Here is a 21,280-nt window from a genome sequence, read left to right on the forward strand (position 1 = left end):
GAGGACGAGGGAGGAACTAGGAGACTTAAGGAAGCGATGTCAATGGGAAACATTCCTGCACACCTGATTTGGCGTAACGTTGACCTCCAGCCGCGTCAATGTAGCTATGCAGGCTACGAAGTGGCTGCAATACCCCCCAACAGAGGTTTGAGATCAGATTGGTTTGCCTGCAACCCACGTTTCTGTGGCTGTACAGGTGTGAGAGGCTATGCCAGACCGGCTGCAGCAAATTAGGCGTCGACACGCTTACCTATTCCTGTCTGACATTTCATACTCTTCTGAAGGCGCAGGCTCATGCACACATTGTGGCCGTCTGGTCGACCAGTAATTCACTTTAGATACCTATGTCACCCCCCAACCGGCTCTGGGCCCTTCGCCTAAAGACCGAGCATACAGCCGTTTCACAACGCCTGGTGAAGGAAAGGACCAGACCTACGAAAGGAAACAGACATCAAGGAAGCAATGTGAAGAGCCGAGGGCTACGAATTCTGTTGTAGGATTTCAGTGAAAGATAAACTGGCAAGAGGCCAACCGTTTCCGGGGCAAGCCCGGACGTCAATACTTGAGTATTCTGGTTTCTCTTGCGATGACGAATACGGGACAATCGAGCTGGGCATATTTCATTTGCCAGTGAGTATTTTATCTTAAGATTTGGAATTTGGAGTTGCTGGCATATTACAGGTCAATAGGGCAATGCAAAATTGTAGCTGACACGACGCTCGATGTTAGGGAAGGTCGAGGAAGATTTTCGTAATTGTCACTCGCTTGAATATCTCTTCTGGATCTCATTGAACAAAATACCCAGACTCGAAAAAGAGCGCCTCTGTGTTCTCTGTCAGAGGAGGTGGATAGCTCAGGCAGATAAACCTCATTGTTAAAGAGGATCTGCGGGTTGCAAAGCTGGAAGAAAGCTCTTACTATGAGCCCTTGCTTCCCAAAACCTCTATGTAAATGTATGGCGTCTACTGCACGTTCTCCATGAGTGTACCTCGGGTAGGGCCATAGGCCTGGCAAAGCTATAGAAAGGGGCTCCTCTCATTGAGCTCTATGGGAGTGAGGGATAGCACCTTAGTGGTTTCCCATCTCTGTGACCGGATTATTCTGTTACACTCATGTTGATCCACTATCTTTCATGCTACCTTTCTTAAAGGAATACACGCAAAAGGAAAAGCTCAAGCTGGAGTAATTGTCAACAGTGATATTGAAGATCCCAAATTCAGTCTATGATACGAGCATAGCACCATCGCCCTTGAACCCATCTTCTCCTCCGCCTCGGAGAAACAACATCAAAGCCCTTGCCCTGAGCCACCGTGATCCCAGCACCATACTTCAACAACACCCCAAGCACCCCGACATCCTTCCACCCCATAGCATACGCAACAGCAGTACGTCCCCTCCCATCTCGACGATTCACATCGACATCACCCCTACCACACAAAAACTCCACAAGATCCGCAGCCCCAGCCGCAGCAGCAAGATGCAGCAACCCCCTCCCCTCCCCATCGACATCCTCAACCCTCACCCTCTCGTCCTCAAGAAGCACAAACAATGTATCCGTATCAGGCACAAAGATCCGACCGGACTTGATCCACGCGCAGAGGGCATACCACACCGGCGCCCTCAGATCACCGTCTTTGAGGTTGACGTCTATGCCCGGGACCGCCATCAACAAGCGAGCCATTGCCGGGTCCGTCGTTTCCGCGGCGTAGGATATCGCCGTTCGACCGCTCGCGTCGGATAGGTCGACGCCGGCTTCGTGGTAGAGGAGTAACTTGACTGTTTCCAGGTTTCCGCGCCGGGCGTGTTCGCAGAGGGGGAGGGTTCCTTGAGCGGATAATGTGTTTGGGTTCGCTCCCTGCTGGAGAAGATCCCGTGTTTCACTCAAGGAATTCTCATCGGTGATTTCGTGTAGTTTTCTGTCCAGATCGGTCTCGGCTTTGGGGGTAGTAGTGCGAGCCGACCCTTGCTCAACAGGTTCTGGATCTTCTTTTCCGAAAGATGCCTGGGTCATGGTGTCACCGACGTCGACCCATCCCTGATCGATAGCTTCACGAGGCTTCGGATCCGTCAAAATCCCCTTATTGAGTTCGCCGGAGCCAGAAGGTTGGTGATTGTCGACAATTACCCGAAGCTGCCGGTCCAAGATGGCGTCTACACCGGAACCGTACACCTCGGGCTTCACCGCGAGAGCAACCTCAGCCAACTCGCGCCGCCGCGCCTCCGTTTCCCGGATTTCGGGCCTGGTATTGACTTCACGAACCATCGTCGGTACTGCTGAAAAGGGAAGACAGAAAGGTCAGATAAATTCAGTAAAAGTTCGTCCGCCTTTGAGGGAATCTACCACTGGCCTACCGGTTGCTGGTATACTATTCTTTTTACCAAAGTCGGAATACGCGCTCGATCTAAGACGTCTGGCAAAGAAGAGACGACAAATTGCTAGTTGACACTCCTCAACGTCGTCAGCACGGCTTTTGTTGAGCCGACAGAAAACGCCAGCCTCGCCAATACCTGACACGCCCACACATACACCCAAGAAAAGCCAACCCGCGGGACGGACGCATACGCACCAGCCTATCATAAGGCAACCAAGACCAACCCAACTCTCTAACTCTTTCGCAACCCCCTGAAGCCTTGCAATTCGCCCATCCATTGCGCCCAAGAGTGCAGATCTCACTGGTGTAAAGGTGGTTACGCACCAGGCAGCTATGTGAACTTGTTCCTGCGCCACAAGGTCACGCGCGGGGGAATGTGTATGTGAGGTGGGCACATCGCCCAGCTTTCGGCTGCTAGGTTAAGTAATGTATAACTTCCATGGAAGACTCTCTCCTCGACCAGCAGATTAGCGTTCTTGGAGTGTGCTCAGAATTACAGCTCCCCGTTCAAGTCGTGTGGGAATAATCGCTCTTGTACCTGACTCCTGATGAGATTGACGTAGCCATCCTCGTTTAATCTGGTCCTTGCTTCATCGTCACGTTCAGGCCCAAACAATGTATGAATCTGGGGGCAATTTTCATTTTTTTTCATACATCAATTGGCTTTCGAAACAGCCAACCGCATCCATTAGCTAAGTTATCTCATGCAACCATCTGTCTGCCGTTGTCGCATAACGCGACCAAATCGAACGCCAAAACCTCGCCAGTCCCTAGTATGCTACCGTCCCGGAATGAAAAGAAGTGAGAAAAAGAAGATAGTTACACAAGCAGCAAAGAAACCCTCCTATGCTCAAGATGTGAGGAAGAAGAAAAAAACCAAACCACAAGACCGAGGTCACGTCCGCCGGCTTGTCAACTAGGCAACCAGGGATTGGGGCTCGGACTTCTCGCAGGTAAAGAGGTTGACGTGGTAGTCTCCACGAGCAGCGCAAGCCAAGATCGGCTTGTGCGGGTGGAAGGCAGTTGCTGCGATGGGAGAGCCCCTGTTCTGTTGAAGGAAGCTTGAGTACGGTTCGACACGGGACAACTCTTGACCGTCGAAGTTGAAGACCTTCACGGCATGTGCAGATGTTCCACTGCAATGGGATGTTAGTTTCAATATCACAATATTAAGAGGTCCAGGGTGATAACTTACACAGCAAACACCGGCAGATGTTCATGCGTGCTGGCTGTTCGAAGGGTGTCTCGAGTTGTTTGGTAAACGTGGAGAGGTCGATCCATGCGAATATCCCACAGTTTGACCTTTCCGTTTCTGCTTGCGCTGAGCAGTTCTCGTTGTCCGCCGCGCTGCAAATGAACGCTCTTGATCCATTGCCTATCCGTTTCGTCCTTCCACTTCTTGATCATGGAGTCCTGGGGTCTGATACGGGTGTCGAAAACGCGGACAGCGCCGTCGCCGAACCCTGCCACAACTGTGTGACCGGTCATCTGGTCAGATGTCAAAGACGTGACGCAGGAGCCAGACCGGGCGGGAATGTCAATGACGCATTTCTCAGCGCCAGCAGACCACACCCGAATGACACGCACATCGCCAGCCACAAGTACGCGGCCGAGCGACTGCTGCCAGTCGAACACCATACCGGAGTTGACGTTACTGGGCACCATGTGTGTAAGTGCTCGCCAAGACGAGGCTAGGTTGATGGATTTGTCGGAATCGTAGTTTTGGTAGATTCTGAGGACTCCATCTGACGAACCAGTCATCAGGAATGCCTGGTCGTCCTCATTGATGAACTTCATATCACTGATCCTCGACCCTTCAGGATTTCCGTTGGAAAACTTGCTCAGCCGTGCATGCTTCTTCCAATCCCAAACGCACACCGTGTTACCATCGTCTGCAACCGCAACCTGGTCTTCAAACTGGTGGAAGGTGAGTTTGGCAGGTTGCGAGCCATTGTTGGTGATGCCCAACTGATTATTCCACTTATGGCTACCGGCGAACTGCTTGAGTGGTTGCGTTTCTGTCAAGATGAAGTCGTTCCGGGATCTTCTCCAGAGCCGTTCGTTATACTCAGTGCTGCCAGGCTCGTCCGACTCGCTCGGCTTCATCTGAGGCTCCCAGAAGTATTCAATAGACCACTCTAGGAAAGAACTTTGCAGTGGCATGGCTGGTGCTTCGCCCAGCTTACGATCCTCAAATCCAGTGGAGACAGGCTCTTTGGCAATGTGATAATTGGCATGGATAGCCGTTGGATCGCTCTGTTCTGGTGGCGCTTCAGCAAGCTCAGGGGCCTTGATCTTCTGGGAGCCAACCCTATGCAGACCGGGTGATGGTGCCGGAGAAGAGTAGTTCGGCTTTTCGCTGGCATCGGCCTTTCCATCATTGCCGAATAGTGGCAGCTGGAAAAGCAAGCTTGCCGTGCGACGCAACAGGCCAGGAGATGGCAGTGGTGGAGTAGCCAAAGAGTTAGAAACGCCAATCGCATTACTTCTTTGGCTCAAGTGCAAGTGATTCTTTGTCGACGCACGCTTTGCCCTCTTTCGGATGTCATCGATGAGACTCTGCGCATGCTCACCAACAGCCGAAGCCATCACGGCTTGGTGGACATGGTCCACAATTACTGTAGCGTCACGCTGAACCTCAGGATGAGGATCAACATTGAGCATCAGAGCGTGCTTCCAGCAGGCTGAGAAGACAGTATTGTGAGCAAAACCGTGAACATTGGGCTTGATGGTGCCGTCTGCATTTCTGTTCTCTTTCCGTGCATAATGCAGGCCCATCTTGTGGTCCATGCCATCCTGGCCAGGAGGGAACAGGAGATATTCCCTTTCTTCTTGAAGCTGTTCATAAGCAGCGACAATGAACTTGCTCTCAAAGCGAAGAATAAACCTTGACAGGAAGACAAGGAACTCGCGACGGACCATTGGACTTCCGTCGTTGGCCATGTCTAGAAGTGTCCAAGCGATGGATTCTTCGATCCGAGCGACCTCATCCGTCAGGTCGATGATGCCAAGGAAAGTAGTCATGGAATACACCATGGCAGCTCGGACTTCAGGAACAGGATCCTTTGTCAGAAATGACAACTTGGCTGGCGCATTCTCTCGAATGCCACGCCATTTAGCCTCTGGGAGTTCCTGCCACAGCTGACTGATGCACAGACACGACCACTGACGCAGGAGCGGATTCTCTTGATTCTGCAGGTGCATTAAGCAGTAGGTCATTATGTCGGTTTGGTTGCACACATGCTGCCCTGGCTTATAATCCTTGCAGAGCATCGATAGAATGAAAGCGCACATCGCCTTATGCTCAGCTTCGTTAACGACTGGCAAGCCCTCGGACGGCTTCAATATCTGGGCAAAGTAGTTGTATCCGCTGTCCTTGATAAGGTCCTGCTGGCATGAGATATCCACAGCCAAAATGCGGGTCCAAATGAAGATCATGACCGGCTTCAGCTCTGCGGCAGCGGACTGCAACAACTTGAGGACATATGGGAAGATGCCTATGCTCAGGGCAAGCTGGACTGCCCAGGGGCCTAAGTCGAGGAATCTTCCGAGCAAGATGAGCGCTCTGACTCTGTGCTGTTGGCTCAGCAGAACTTGCAGCACCACTGGAAGCTGCTCAGGGGGCCTCTGAGAAAGTGCATCGCCACGAGTCAGGTAAACGTCGAATGCTGTCAGTTGTTCGGTGAAAAAGGTTGAGTTCTGGTACTCGTACTCGAGACCTTCGTTCTCCTTTCTCTCCAGCATAGGCAGTTGGGCTAGTGCCATATCCACGGCCAAGTCCCAGCTTGCCCACAATGGGTGCTGCCGGGTCTCAGGGAGCTCGGGGAAAGACTGCGGATGGCACCCATAGACAGACATGATTCTCTGGGCTAGGAGAAAGTTGCGGAAGAGAGCGGCCACCATGAGATCCTGCCTGAAAAACTTTCGGAATAGGTGTCGGGGCAGTGTAGTCCAAGCGATAGTATCCGTGATGGCTGTGAAGATCCAGTTCAACTCGCCGAGTGGCGTTCTTCTCTCCTGTAGCCTACCGGGCAGCTTCTTGGCGCGCTCTGGGGTAAGATTCGTCTTGAGGGGGTTTTGAAGAACGAAGAACCAAAGAGCCATTTCGATAGGGGTAGTGAGACATGCCGTGAATAGATCGGCTGGGAGGAGAGGGTTGGTAGGGAGATTCTCCTTGACGCCGCAGGCAGCTAAGTGGATATAGGGCTGAAACACGGTCTTCTCGTAGTTGGGATCTCTCGCGGCAGCTTCGTCCTCTTCTTGTTCGTGCTTCTCGACAAATCTGTGGTAGTTGTTGAGGATGTTGCCGGCTTCGGAACAGTCCCAGACGTAAATCGTAGGGGCGTGAAGCCACTGTTGAAGATCGTATAGCGATACTGGGATGTACTGAGTGTAATTCTTATTAAAAACCCAGATCTCTCCACTGGCAGTGGGCTTCGGCACGCCGTGGCCATTGTAATGAAGAAGAACCCGCTCATCCTTGGCATTTCTACGCAGGGACTGGCAGAACTTTTTGGTCTCTTCCACCGACGGATCGAGGTACTGCTTATATCTTGTGCGTATAGCCAGTGTCTCGTACTGCGCCTGGAGGGCTTTGCCGATGTTCTCGAGGGCCTTCTGAGGTGGCGGCGTTGTAGGGTCTGTCCATGCTTCCAGTTTGGCGCCCGGGTTCGTCTTAAGCTGGTCGGGAGGCTCGACTGAAATATTAAGGCAGACGGCCAGCGCAGCAGATACTGTCTTAAGTCTATCTCGCATGCGCCAATCCTGCAGCTTGTGTAATGTCGCCTTGGGCTTGCCGGTTGTCTCGTGTCGCTTGTCGGTCCAATACATGTACCAATTCTGGAGAAAGGAGTCAGCATGGCTCAAGATGCGAGTTGAAACCAACGAGTCCCAATGGCGCAAAGAAGCGATGTTGTCGCACTCGGGCTCGTCTGGATCCAAGACTGCCAATACGGTTGTCGGCCCCATCCACCCGGGAGACTGCATCGTCTGAAATGTCTAGATGGGAGTGGAATGTAGATTCGCGCCCTGGATACGGTCATGCCCCGCGTTGCCCCTCGGGACTGGATTCTGGGCAACAGCGTCCCAGCATGTCGTACGAGCAAGCCAAAAGAGCAGAGCACCAAGTCTCCTTTCTTTGCGCGACGCGCGCCGATAGGAGACTATGGTTAGACCAGTCCGGCTGGACAGCGCCGCCACAAGGCCGCCAAGTGGGGAGGCGCAGAGCTTGGGGTGGGAAAAAGGAAGAAGGGCACAAAGTGTAGATGGAGAAGGCGAGAGAAGTTGTAACTCACATTTGCTATTTGGGCCAGGATTTCCGGCGACTCGTGATATTCATCGAAGCCATGTCTGGCGCCCCAATGAGGGATATCTTCTTCAGAGTGATCAACCTCCTCGGGGCGGCTGACTCCAAATTCGCTCTTGGATCGCATAAGCAGCGGTTTCACGGATGGCCGCTTCGGTCGATCCGAATCCGATTGTTCGCCGGTAGAGAAGCCGGCGGCCAGATTCTGTTTGTTACCAGGGGCACTTGAAGGGCGTCTTGCATTGCTATCATCGTGGCTCGTGGATCGTTGAAGTGCTAGAGGGGGAGCAGCACCGCCGAATGGTGAGGGTTGAGTTGTCGCATCGGGGAAGGCGGAGGATCCGTTAAGACCCTGAGTTTGCGGCATGTTGTTGGGACTTCCATTAACTCCGAGCAGCGCAGTGCTGTTTGTCCTCCGCGATATGCTGGCGTAATGTCGAGGTTGAGAAGTTGAGGGTGTGGGTTTGGAGGAGCTCGACTGTCGAAGGTGACTGGCGGGCGAGGGGCGAGAATGGGTCTGATCTTGCGCAGCGGCAGCCGTCATCTTGACGGTGACACTGTCGTCGAAATTCGAATTTGGCGCGCAAACCACCTATAAATCGATTACCGCGACGACATGTCGGTCGTGAGGTGTCGGGTAGGATGAGGTGGATGAAGATATTGGATAGGCGATTGCGTCGGTGACGCGAATTTGGAGTTTTTGGAGAGGTTGACGGGAGTGACAGGTTAGGTCGGGTCAGGTTGGCAGCGCAGCGCAGCGGCTAACACCCGACTTCAGCTCAGCGTGGCATGCAGTGGAGGTGCCTTACACAAGGTGAGGTGCGGCAGAGGTGCACCAGCCAAAATTTAGGAATGGTACCTTGGGCTGAGGTCAGCTTCGACCATCAGCCTATCAGGTGCCGGGAGCAATCACCTGCCTTCTGCTTCGCTCGCTCCGACAGCTTCTTCCGACGTTCCGATAGAAGTATTCCTAATATTCACCTATTTCCATCCTTTATGTCTTTTAATATAATCACTTGATGCTTCTAGCCAAGAGACAAGTGATGATGAGCATTTCTTAGGTACTTAGGATCAATGGTTCATCTTATGTCCAAATTGTACTTGGGTCACATGGAGATACCTTAAGGCATGTTACCTTACCTTATGTGCTATAAATGTATGGAAATGGCAAAACGAATCAGAAATGATGGACGGGAGGCAATTGATGACCCGACCCTGACCGCCTTTCAGCTCCACATCTCCGCATTTCGTCCAGTCTCCCGCGTCCACTCTGGCGAAGCGCAGAAGGCAGGAACAGATCCAAATCGGGGGGAGATGAGGTAAGAAGGCCTCGGCCGGATGCACGGTCCAGGCCCGGCTCAGAGAGCCAAAGGCGCTAGTCCATAATGAGCAACCCGAGTTCCAATTCAATGCACCTTCCTCCGCAGGTTCTTGAATCTTCACATGGCTCTTTCTTGTGGCCTCCCTCGTGCGACCAGCATTTAGCAGGACCAAAGTTCAATCAGTCTCATTCTGTCAAAGGCTAGGGTGGCATGAACGAACGCATCGCGCTCCTGTCCTGGGAAAGTATTTGTGGGCCGGTCCTTGCTCAAGATTGTACTTGTGAACGCTGAACTGGTTTTAGGCGGCAGGTCCCGTTGGATCACCGCAATTGCCCTCTGTAAATGAACACATGGGGATACTTCGAAGGTGGTGGTGGATTCCCAAGAAATGGAAGTGTGCCTGGCAATCAATTGGATGTTTATCAATCTTGCGACATACGCTATCTACCATATCGCAGGCTTATTCACAGCGCGAGCAAATCGGAGAAAACATTCCTCGCAACATCACTCAAGCACGGTGGGGAATGGGCTGGCGGGAGGCGGGCGTGTCAGAAACAATGTCTTGCCCCAAACGGCAGGCTCGCTGTCTGTTTATCCTTCCTCTCCTTCTTGTTTCCCTTCTTTCCGTATCTTTTGCGGGGGTGTCGTTTCCCTTTTTCTTCCCTTTTTTTTTTTTTCCCTTCCCTCTCTTCCTTTTTTTATGGATCGTCGCATCCCTCTCCGTTGGCCTTGCGCACGTCATACCCGCCGTGGTGCGTATCCATGACCCATTTACCTCTGTCCTGACTCCTGGGTTTCATTGGCCTTTGTAGCTGCCATGATACGAGGTGGGATTCGCTTCAAGTTGCAAGCTGCAAGTGGACTATGGAAATCCATCGCTTGTGATTCTTCTGAATTGCGGCTTGGCCGTTTCTGCCTTTATGCTGACGACGACGATCACGACGATGAGGGGGGCGCCCGCTATGCTTGTAGCTCACCGCATGGCCTGCTTCAGGGTCATTCGTTGTTGAGACGGTTTATGCTTGGAGACCTGCCCGATCGCCGAATGCGGCTGCGTTTTTAAGACTCTCGACGTTATAAGATGGACTGGTCGGTTCGTCGTCGGCCGGTGCGTCCATGCGCCATCAGAGGTCATCGCGAGGGTCCATCCTGTTTGCTCACCCAGCTCGAACCTGGACCGACCCTGCCCCAACACGAGCCTCAATTCACATCGCCCTCGCTCACGCCGTCGACGATCAAAGTTGGACGCCAGCCGCCGCCGCCGCCGCCGCCGCGTGGCCAGCTTTCCGTCTCCCGCCTGCTTCAGGCCAACGCTAATGCTCGCTCACCAGAATGAACGTTCACATCTTGCTCTCAGACGCGCCCTCTCAGTACAACATTCTTGCGCCGAATTTAGCAGGCAGGCTAAGCCGATAGGTTAATTTGCCAGAATTCCATGCCTTTTTCCATCAAAGTCTATCTCTGCGCCACCACCACCCTTCCATTGCACATGCGCCAGGAGTCTTCAGGCAAGGCTCACGCCCAATATGGCATGGTGAGATGTTTTCAACGTCTGTGGTGTGGAGCACGCTCCCTGTCCTGTCCTGAGCCGTGGTTTGCACAGTGTACCTACTCGGACATGACAGACATCGCGACAAGTGCCGGTATCTATTTACATGCTTTGAAAGGAGACCAACAACGTCCGTTTTCTCCCCCGGCACTCATGGGACCTTCGTCCTCGGAAGTTTTTCCCGTCTCCTTGCTCTTACGCCGTCCAATTCTTTGCGGCCGCTGCCGAATTTCGAAGCTTCAACGAGTCCGTGTGCCATGAGGGCTGCCGAATGGCGTTGAAGCTTTGGGAGACTTGAAACGCACCACCTCATGGCAGATGGACCCCCTGAAGGGAAATTATCCTCAACGTATCAATGGAACCGCCGCCCTCTTTGACTGCTACGGAGGAGATGACCCCCTGAAGCCACGAGTTTTGCGGGCTACCGTTAACCATTAACAGCGTCTGTTATGCCCCAGAGTAGCATGGGAAGAATCTTCTCATTGCCACGAGCCTCATCGTCTTTTCCCTCTTTGGTCGTCTCTGTTCCTTGGCGGCTGGCCCGGGGCCCGGAACGAGGGCGGGAACAAGATGAGGATGTTCATGAATTCCTGTGGCATGGATGCGCCGCCTCGGTCGCTTGTCAGACATGTACGTACGATGAGTACATGCGTCGAGGACATTTGTTTGAACAGGCCGGGATGAGATCCTTTGATACGCTGTTTCTTGCTCAGCATGCCCAGACTGGCGGCAGGGTTTGGGGGCCGGAATGCCAGTGACTGGATGTCATGTGCTTCCATGTCTCATCCCGAGACCTGATGTTTGTCAAAGAAGAAATACACGACGAATATCCTAAGTGTACTGTACTTGTCGCCCGTCCAGTCCACGGGCATCAAATTGACTTTTAGGACCAGCTCGTGCCTCGGGTAGGTGGCACAGAATACGGCATTTACGGTGCGCGGACGTTCAGGCTTCAGCAACAAGAAGGCTGACAATTTTGACTGCAGAAGATGTTCGTACTAGAACGGACGTCGCCCGACTCGAGCCTCAGGATGTGTGCTACCTTTCATAGTATCGTAATGGGGGCAGCAGTTGGAGTAGTTGGAGCCTTTGATGGGGCCCGATGTCACGTTGATGATGTGAGCGGGTTGTTGTTGAGGTTTCCTGTCCTAAATGGGCAAAATTCCACAGTCTCTTGACTGATGGCCATGGGTACGCATACCGGGGCCAAAGACTGGCAGAGAACCCAGAAGGTATGTGTGTCCCTTGAAAGGAGATGGAACAGCTGGCTCTAATAACTCCGTACAACTCGTTTCTGGAGGGTCGGGAAGATCAGCGCCAGGAAGGCTGATTTGACTCTGACTCAAAGTCGCACATGGCACTTGGCGCGCATCAGCTTTTGTCGAGAGTGCAGAGGCAACGAGACGTCGAGGGTGCGAAGCTTTCCACCCGCCTGCCTCGCTTTGGAGTTGAAAGAGGAGGTTGAGAGAGAAGTCTTCGAACAATAGGTGGGCGGAAAAGTGGGAGCTAAGCACCCAAGGTAAGTGAGGTACAGACTCGGTCGGCAGCCAGCAACCAGTCGACGGGACGGCCGCCTCAGGTCGTGCTGGAGAAGCCCTTGGTAGTAATAATAGAACAGAGAACCTTTAATCCTCATCGAGATGTTTAGATGTTAGTGTAGATACATGGGATACCAAGCCAAGGCAAGCCAAAGTCAAGTACCTTTTTCGCACTTGAGCCAACACCTAGCTAAGCAGCACCGGTCCCCTTTGTCGCTCCGGTGGCAGCCTGTCAGGTAGGTACCTACGTAGTACGCTCTTACGGCATGCTTAATGATACGGTGCAATTCGCAAGGCCTCGTCGTGTCTCCAGCTAAGGTACCTAGCCTGCCCCTTTTGAAGGAAACGGGAAGCAGGCCACCGTGCATAGCGATATACCGAAGAGTGACACAGTTTGAAAGGTCGTGGCCCACGTGGCGTCGAGTACTCTCAATGTCCCGCCTGATGTCCGAGAATCCTAGGTGCCTTCCATTCTCTCCTTTCCCCCACCCACCGTCGCGAAGAAAGCGCCTGCAGCCTCCCCGTGCTCCTCTGAAAAAGTTTCCCCTTCTGCTTGGATGCTGGGCTCTCCCCTACTCAGCCCTTGCACCCCCATCCATAAGCGAGCGGAAACTCAAGCTGCACGACATCCCATTGGCCCAACATCAGCTAAGAACAGGCCCCTAGACGCAAGTGCAGAGTGCAGATGTGCAGGGCAGGTTGCAGGGCGGGCTAAAGCAGTCAAGTTGGTGGGCGGAGAACAGGCCAGCGCAGCGACCCAGCGGAGCCAGTCAGTGCAGGAACAGGAGCCCCCCGAAACGATGGAGAGAGAGACTACGAGTGCCCAGGTAGGCTGTAGCCCAATGGCAGAAGGTACTTGGTAGCTAGCACTGGGCTGCAACATTTTTAGGTGCACTTTACCAGGTTCCGCCGTTACTCCTGCATTTTGGAGGTGAATTCCATCAGCCCAGCAGCATTGGTCCAATGTCTTTTTTTCCCCTTCCGCCCCCTTCCCCATCGCTTCCCAATCCCAAGAGTGGCATTTCTCCCAAAACCTCCTTTCTACAACGGCGGAGAGAGAGAGGTAACGAAGTGACCGACACACTCTCGGAAAGACCACTCTAGCCAGGCATTCTTTTCTTTCGCTGCATCACCAGCTTCCTGTCCAACTTCGACCCTCCTTCGCTTTGCGATCGCCGTATCTATCAGCAGACACCTGACTGCGTCTTCCTGGCCCGAGAGCCTAAAGTAATAATAAACCGACCACGGACAGAAAAGATACGGCAATCCGAAGGGGAAAACGCCTAAGAAGGACCAAAAAAAAAAAAAAAAAGAGTAATCAAACCCCTAAAAATCCGACGAGCCAACCCCCGTCAGCAACAGCTCTGCGTACGCGCGGAGTCAACATCGTCCCGTCTCGCCCAACACCCAGCCTCCTTTCGTTTCTCACCCCTCGCTCCCTTACCACCTTACTCGCTTCACTGCGCCGACGAGGAGGACCGCAATAAAAAAAAAAGACGAGGTCGAACATCGCAGGACGCTCCTCGCCTCAGCAACGCGCGCTACCCCGGGCACACTCCACCGATGCGAACCCAGCCATCCGCACACTCGAGCGTCGACTCCCTTTCCCGTTCCTGCGTATCTGCTGCGTTCCTGCATCCGCTGCATCTCCATCGCGCCTCACCCGACTCGGCTTCACAGCGAACTGGCGATAGCACCCACTACCCGCATCATCGACTCCACGACTAACGTGCGACTTGAGCGACTTTTTCCATTATCCTGACGCCCCTAAACAACTTGTTCAACCAACGACCGAAACGATTTAATTGATACCCTCCAAAATTCCGGGCGCTCTGGATACAACTTACGAGCAAGTCTCTTTGCAACTGCCGCTCAGCGTGCAGGCCTCGATTTGATTCGCCATGGCTTTTCTTTTCAAGTCCAAGAAGAATCAGGATCGAGCTCTTGCAAGCCGCGATGGAAACTCTGGCGGCTCGCAGGGTTCAATCCAGAGTCAGCGAGAGAGAATCGCGAGAGAGGAGAAGAACGGCACTCAGCGCTCAACACCAACCGGTAGCTTGAACTCAATCGATCGCGATGGCAGCGCCGGTGCTGGAAGCCCTGACCAGGGCTACACTCGCCAGCGAGGACCCAGCGTGGACCAAATACCGACACAAGCGCCTTCAAATGATTTGCCTGTAAGTTTCTCCAGCTCACTTTGATGAGCTGGCATTGCTGGGACACTGCTGACCTGTTTCCTAGCTTCGCAACGCTCCGCCCGTATCCTCGCAAAACCAGATGCCTCCCCAACAACAAATGATGAACCCTAATGCGTCACTATACCCCTGGTCGCAACGACGACTGACATATACCTCTTCACACCCGAGCCCTTTTCCCCGTTATGGAGCGGCTGTCAATTCGGTGTCGTCCAAGGAGGGCGATATATACGTGATGGGAGGTTTAATCAATAGCTCTACCGTCAAGGGCGATTTGTGGATGATCGAGGCCGGGCAGAATATGGCCTGCTACCCTCTGGCGACGACAGCCGAGGGGCCAGGACCGAGAGTTGGGCACGCAAGTTTGCTCGTTGGCAATGCCTTCATCGTCTACGGCGGTGACACCAAAGTCGATGAGATGGACGTCCTGGACGAGACACTCTATCTTCTCAACACCTGTGAGTTCAATACTAGTCATTCCCCGTGCGCCCCCTTGCGAGAAGTTGGGCAATCGCTAATCAATACCAGCCACGAGACAATGGTCGAGAGCATTGCCCGCTGGCACCAGGCCTTCCGGCCGCTACGGCCACTCTCTCAACATACTTGGATCCAAGATTTACATCTTTGGCGGTCAAATCGAGGGCTATTTCATGAACGATCTCGCTGCTTTTGACCTTAACCAGCTCCAAATGCCCAATAATCGCTGGGAGATGTTGATCCAGAACACTGAGAGTGGCGGACCGCCCGTCGGCAAAATTCCAGCTGCCCGAACCAACCACTCTGTGGTTACTTACAATGACAAGATGTATCTGTACGTAATGCGTCAAGTCTTGCGCTGGTATCACTGCTGACGTACTCTAGTTTCGGTGGTACAAACGGTTATCAATGGTTCAACGATGTTTGGAGCTACGATCCCGCCACGAACGAATGGACGCAACATGACTGCATCGGCTACATCCCAGTCCCTCGAGAGGGTCACGCTGCATCAATTGTCGACGATGTCATGTACATTTTCGGAGGACGAACGGAAGAGGGTGTTGACCTCGGAGATCTCGCCGCCTTCAGAATTACCTCGCGCCGCTGGTACACTTTCCAGAACATGGGCCCTTCACCCTCTCCCCGATCCGGTCACAGCATGACTACCGTTGGCAAGGCCGTGGTTGTTGTCGGAGGCGAACCCTCTTCGTCCCCCGCCAGCGTTGGCGACCTTGGAATAGTCTACATGCTCGATACAACAAAGATCCGATACCCAAACGATGCGGCGGCAGCACAACAACCTAATGGACCGCAGGCGAATGGCCAGCAACGCCCACAACAGGCGAGGCGGCCCAGTGCTGCAGCTGAGACAAGGAATATCTTATCACGAGACGGTTCCCAGGGTCCTCCTGATCAAAAACGACTAGTAGGTGCCCCTGGCGCACCTCGCGATGCCTCCGCCGTCAATAGCCCCACCAACGTCGTGCGAGGATCTCCCAACGGAACGGACGCGAACCCGGCGGCAGTCAACAACATGTCGAAACTCCCCAGATCTGCAGTGACATCGCCCCCGGCTGGGCCCCCGCCCCAAGGACCAACACCTGCAAAGCCTTCAGTTCAGACTGGAAACTTAGGAAGAGTTAGGGGACAGTCATCGGAGAGAGATGGATCTGTGGGTGGCTCACCGCAGATTGCCGCAGGCCAGTCTCCCGTAATACGTGAGGTTAAAGAGCCAGCGTCCAAGGACGCAGAGAGCCCAGTCACCAATGGCCGACGTACCCCTCAACAAGTCACAAGATCTGGCTCCAAGTCTGAATCTGGTCCTTCTGAGCCTTCCAAGACCAGGTCTAGGCAAGGCAGCAGGTCTCAGACCTCCGTGGATAGTACAACTGAGCCAGCTTTGAAGGCAATGCAGATTCAACAGCAAGCTCAAGTTCAACCACCACCTCAGACGCAAGCACCACCGCCTGCTCCAGTTCAACCTCCTTCTCAGGCACAGCCGCCGCCGCCAACCCAGAAGCAGTCGCCGATACAAGTGCAGCAACCTATCCGCCCGGCCTCGCCACCGGCTCCCACCCGTCAAGCCAGCAATCCATTGTCCCGACGATCCTCTGGCCGCACCTCACAGACTGTCGCTATACTGAAGGAGTTGGATACAGCTAGGAACCGCAACGCTTGGTATGCGTCTGAGCTTGAGTTGGCCCGAAAGGCTGGCTATGTTCCCAACGCAAGCCTCAGCCCTGTCCTTGACAGCAGAGCCGCAGAGACTTTTGATGACGAGGACAAACCCCTTATCGAGGCTCTTTTGGCCATGAGAACCGAGCTCGCCAATGTTCAGGCATCCGTTGATAAGCAAGCCATTCTCGCTGCGAAACAAATCGCCGAAGCAGAGAAGCAGCGAGACGCTGCGATTCAAGAGGCGGTATATGCTAAGGCAAGACTCGCAGCCCAGATGGGCGGGAGCGCTGCAAGCACTCCCCAGCTGGATGGCGAACGCGACGTAGATGACCGTTCCACCGAGATCAGCCGCAAGTTGGCTTCTGCCCTGAACTATCAAAAGGACCTCCAAGCCCAGCTTGAGATGATGAAATCCGAGCTTGAAGCTGAGAAACGCGCCCGCCTCTTGGCCGACGACACCACCAATGCTTCCCAGAAGCGGATGAGCGAACTCGAGTCTTACAAGACCATGACTTCTACCGAGCTCGAGCAACTCAAGGCCGAGCTGCACATGGTGCAGAAAGAAGCTAGGGAGCAGGCTGTTCAATACACAGAGGCCATGGCTGCGATTCAGCTCATGACCGTAGAGAAGGACGACTTTGAGAAGAAGTACAACGATTCCATCGGCAGCTCCAAGGAGCAGAACGATACCTTCGACTCTCTCCGTACCGCCATGGCTGCTTCCGCAGAGATGAAGGCGCTTTTGGAGGGCAAGCTGGAGGAGGAGCGCTCTCAAAGGGAGCAACTCGAGTCCAAGTTCAACAAGCTCAAGGCTGAACACGAAGCACGCACCACAGAGCTCGTAGCTGCAACTCAGCGACTGCGTGACGCTGAGGAGATCGCCGAGAAGCACGCCAACGAAGCCAAACTCCATCAGCAAGCTGTGCTGGCCGGATTCGACAAAGTCACCGCGAGGAACATCGGAGCTGACGGCAAAGCTGACGAGGGACGCGCCAAGGCATTGCAGGCCCAACTCGTCGCTGCGAACGCGCTTGTTAAGAAGTACCAGCAAGAGGCCGATGCTGCGGCTGATAAGCTTCGCACTGCGGAAGAGCGCATTGCTGGATTGGAGGTCTACCAGGAGCAGTCCAGTCGCGAAGGTGTGGCAATCAGGAGACAGCTCCAGGCGGCTCTCAGGGATACTCAATCTCTGCAGGCTAAGAACTCAGACCTGAAGCACCAACTTCAGAACCAACAGCTGGAGACCAACGCGATGACCGTGCAACACAACACCCTCAAGGACATCCTCGTAGAGCGCGGCATCAGCCCCACGGGCATGTCACGGACCCGAAGCATTGGCAGCCCGCGAGTGAACACTCCCGAGGCGGCCCGCATTCGCGATCTCGAGGATCAGCTCAACGCCGCGTTGACCGCCCACGAAGAGAATGCACAGCGCAGCACAGCTCAGCAGGAGGCCAGCGAAGCTGCGTACCGTGAAAAGCTCAGCCAATTGGAAAACGACTATCAGTCTGCTGTGCACTACGTCAAGGGTACGGAGAAGATGTTGAAGCAACTCAAGGAGCAGCTCGCCAGGTACAAGACCGAGAATGCCAAGCTCAAGAACGAGGTTATCGAGCTTGAGGATCGCGTGGAGGCATCCGCCGGCAACGACGGAAGTGCTCCTGCCAGCTGGGAAAGCGAACGCCACATTCTACAGGAGAAGATTGAGGCCCTCGAAGAAGACTTGCAGGCGTCCACGGAGCAGCTTGAATCTCAGCTCACTGCGGTCAGAAAGGAACTGGAGGATAGCAAGAAGCAACGCGAGGGCGCTCTCAAGGACGCTGAAGAAGCTTCCCGCAAACTCGCCGCCAACCGCCGGGACTTGGAGAGCCTCCAGCAGGAGAACCTCCTCCTCGAGCGTCGCGCCCAGGATGCCGAAGGCAAGGTCTCGCTGCTTCTTGACCAGGTCGAGAACTCAGTCGATAGCTACCGCCGGCAAAGTAGGCAGGCACCGAGCATGACCTCCGACCTGACCGAGAGGGGTACCAACGGCAACAGCGTGGGACACCGACGACAGGACAGCTCTGACGCGGACAGCACCTACGGTGCAGTCGCTGGCGGAGTCGACGGACGCAATAGCACTGCGTTGGACAATCTGGCCGATGAGCTCGAGACTCTGCGCACCCACTGGGAAGCCACCAACAAGAACTACCGTCTCAGCAACACTTTTGACTTTGAGGGCGCCGCAACCCCTACTCGTAAGGACGAAGAAGTCGGACTTGGCCTCAGCGAAAGCCTGGCCGACTGGCGCAAGCGACTCGACGTAGACGAACAAGCCGAGAACGACCGAGCGAAGACGAAAAGCCGACCTGACCGGCCTTAGTCTGGCGTTCTGCGACGCATGAACTCTCGCTTCTCTACGTGACAACCTCCGGCGCTCATCACTACACTTTCTGTACATTCTTTGACTGCACACGGTCCGCCGCGGTTTGCAGTCCGCAGTTGGAAGGAGTTTTCGGATTTTGGGGATTTGGTTTCGACGCGTGGGCTCTGTTCTTCGTTTCGCAATGATTCAACGTACTCACGACGAAACAACCTTCGCTTAATTCCCCCGCCCTTTTTTTTTCATCGCGTTTCCTTTTCTTTTCTTTCCGAGTTGATGGATTTCTCATTTTTTTGATGATACACTACACACAACCATGACCTCTGCTTGCTTGTTCGCCGTGGACGTACGAGAGCAGGCCAGGCGCATAAGGGTCACTTCTATTCTTTGAGATGGGTGGATGACACTATCAGAAAGATTGAGCACGCGTGCCCAGTTGCCTTTTTTTCTTTTCTTTTACCATAATGTACAATACTGTTGTTTTTTTCCTGAGAAGCCTCATCCTGATGCTGAAGGGTTTCATCCCCTTCACGTCAAGAATATGGGGGAGGCAAAAAAAAATGAAGAGGAAGCGCGCGCGCAGGACGTTTGATGACTGATCAACGAGTGGAGCGGGGCTGGCTCAGAGGGGCAAAAGATAACGACAATAAGCGACCGTCGAGGATTCTCCCGTGCGGTTTTGATAACAAATTCTTTTTTCACAATGCGTTCATACATACTGAAGATGGGGCTGGTGATTCCTGATGGCTTGTGATGATGGTTGGGGTTTAGCAGCGTGACGATATCTACCTAGGGTTTGGTCAAACGATGAGACGATTGTTACCAATGGATGCGTCTGATATTGTGATGTGATGGACCCACGTTTGTGTGTATAGGCGTGTGTTTTCCAAACCAAGTCGATGCCCGCATAAGGAGCTTGCTCCCTGTTATCGTCAACAGCAGTTCTCACTGTTGGGCAGGCGGGTAAGAGCCATTGTTGAGCTCCTCAGGGTGATGGATACTCTAAAGAGATAGTTGAGATCGGTTCTTGGCTAGACGGTCTCCCCCTTTTCCATCACAGAGGTCGCGGTACCATGCTCAGCAAAGCACGGATCTGGTTCCTGTAGTCTTTTTCTTGACGTACTGTCTGTCTTCTAGAGACGGTTGGTGTTGGGGGGTATATCTCATCGTTACCCGGCGTTTAGGCGTCAAGGCGTCAAGGGGAACGGGGTATATGATGTGCGCCTTGATTTTACTCTTTTGCGGGCAGGCCAGTTTTGCGGAAGCCTGTTGGAGCCGTGGTGCCGAGTGGACAGAGTTGACTGACGTGACGGGAACTTTCCGACACGTCGAGGTAGGCTTTTATGTTGTAGTCCTGTGACTGATCCTCGTAGAGGGAGACTTCTTGAGCGTTGAATCATGCTCGAGCACACTATCCCTTGTGTATTCGCGTCGTTATACTCTCACGAAGCGGCTGGCTACTGGGCGATACACGGCTTCATTTTTTTCCTAGGGTAGACGTTGAAACGAAACAGACTCAGCGAGTTAGCTTTTTTGCCAACTCTGTACAGCGTGATCGGCCCCTCGGGAGGGAGAGGACGCCTTCCCTTCTCAGCCTGGCAGCAATAGGACGCTGACATGCTGGTCTCGGTGTCGAATGGACTACACAGCATCTGGAGCTCGAGGTGTACATTATATAGTACTACGACAGATGAGGCTTGCCCCCTGTGGGTTTTCCCTTGGATAGCTTTGGTGTATATATAGGATATCCATACTGATCTTGAGGGTAAAGAGTGCAGAAGAGATCCAAGATTTCGGGTGAGGAAACTTCATTGGTGAATTGCTCCCATGCTTGACGTCGTTCGAAATGTTTCCGTCTTATAGTTCAACATCCAACCCACCAAGGCTAGAGATTTCCTCATCGCGAGGCTGTATCTTCGTATATACATATTGGCGGCGGACTAGAATTGAGATAACAAAGGTTTATCAAGGCTACCTACCTGAGAATGCTCTTTGCTATCTTATCACCTGGAGATCCTGTACATTCAACGGTATTAATGTCAAAGTGCACTCCAACGCAGCGCAGTTGACCTGGACAGGGTCTAGTACTCATGTACTTCAACCCATATCGAATTGGCGGTGCCCGGGAAGACAAACATTCCGGAGTCCCTTCCCTCCTTAAATATGATATCCAGCCAAGGGCTGGAGCAGTGTTTCTCGATAGTACTCCCCACTGAAGATGGGATCTGTAGCCCCAGGAAACATGAAGTGGCTTAATCCGAGTGAACCCTCCTTTGCATCGACACATTTGGATACGTCGGCTTCCTCAAACCTAAGAGGCCACAAGGTATAGTGAAAGAGGTAGGTACTCTTCCAGAATAGTAACGCCAGTTTGTCCTCTCTCGAAGCCAACCCAAGATCTCTCTTGATCACCGCGGCAGGTGGGAGCGGTAATCAGTGTTTGCTCTAGGATTGCATGGGAAACTTTTGATCAGGTTACCCGA

The 21,280-nt window shown here is 53.5% G+C and overlaps 6 protein-coding genes across 6 annotated transcripts; 4 read left to right on the top strand and 2 right to left on the bottom strand.

The window, feature by feature from the left end:
* Positions 1–36: 36 nt before the first annotated feature.
* CLUP02_08588 (uncharacterized protein) lies at positions 37–865 on the top strand (the record flags this gene model as incomplete). Its single annotated transcript, XM_049287574.1, has 5 exons — positions 37–198; positions 285–324; positions 525–630; positions 682–734; positions 840–865. The coding sequence occupies 5 exons, from the start codon at positions 37–39 to the stop codon at positions 863–865; spliced, it is 387 nt and encodes a 128-aa protein (XP_049144717.1).
* A 351-nt stretch (positions 866–1,216) lies between these two features.
* CLUP02_08589 (WD repeat domain-containing protein mip1) lies at positions 1,217–8,221 on the bottom strand (the record flags this gene model as incomplete). Its single annotated transcript, XM_049287575.1, has 10 exons — positions 1,217–2,274; positions 2,380–2,508; positions 2,564–2,703; positions 2,768–2,847; positions 2,911–2,997; positions 3,084–3,150; positions 3,290–3,508; positions 3,568–7,370; positions 7,437–7,598; positions 7,667–8,221. The coding sequence occupies 10 exons, from the start codon at positions 8,219–8,221 to the stop codon at positions 1,217–1,219; spliced, it is 6,300 nt and encodes a 2,099-aa protein (XP_049144718.1).
* A 540-nt stretch (positions 8,222–8,761) lies between these two features.
* CLUP02_08590 (uncharacterized protein) lies at positions 8,762–9,999 on the bottom strand (the record flags this gene model as incomplete). The annotated part of the gene is made up of 7 exons (XM_049287576.1): positions 8,762–8,777; positions 8,852–9,142; positions 9,220–9,399; positions 9,468–9,506; positions 9,573–9,629; positions 9,775–9,915; positions 9,977–9,999. 7 exons carry the CDS (start codon positions 9,997–9,999, stop codon positions 8,762–8,764), a joined length of 747 nt encoding a protein of 248 aa, XP_049144719.1.
* Positions 10,000–10,080: 81 nt separating this feature from the next.
* Positions 10,081–10,335, top strand: CLUP02_08591 (uncharacterized protein; the record flags this gene model as incomplete). Its single annotated transcript, XM_049287577.1, has 1 exon — positions 10,081–10,335. One exon carries the CDS (start codon positions 10,081–10,083, stop codon positions 10,333–10,335), a length of 255 nt encoding a protein of 84 aa, XP_049144720.1.
* A 1,877-nt stretch (positions 10,336–12,212) lies between these two features.
* CLUP02_08592 (uncharacterized protein) lies at positions 12,213–13,814 on the top strand (the record flags this gene model as incomplete). The annotated part of the gene is made up of 6 exons (XM_049287578.1): positions 12,213–12,322; positions 12,457–12,478; positions 12,548–12,913; positions 12,976–13,101; positions 13,191–13,289; positions 13,443–13,814. The coding sequence occupies 6 exons, from the start codon at positions 12,213–12,215 to the stop codon at positions 13,812–13,814; spliced, it is 1,095 nt and encodes a 364-aa protein (XP_049144721.1).
* Positions 13,815–13,987: 173 nt separating this feature from the next.
* On the top strand, positions 13,988–18,797 carry CLUP02_08593 (kelch domain-containing protein; the record flags this gene model as incomplete). Its single annotated transcript, XM_049287579.1, has 4 exons — positions 13,988–14,263; positions 14,328–14,739; positions 14,810–15,092; positions 15,143–18,797. 4 exons carry the CDS (start codon positions 13,988–13,990, stop codon positions 18,795–18,797), a joined length of 4,626 nt encoding a protein of 1,541 aa, XP_049144722.1.
* Positions 18,798–21,280: the final 2,483 nt, after the last annotated feature.

Source organism: Colletotrichum lupini, chromosome 4, assembly GCF_023278565.1.
Source record: "Colletotrichum lupini chromosome 4, complete sequence".
NCBI classification, from domain to species: Eukaryota; Fungi; Ascomycota; class Sordariomycetes; order Glomerellales; family Glomerellaceae; genus Colletotrichum; species Colletotrichum lupini.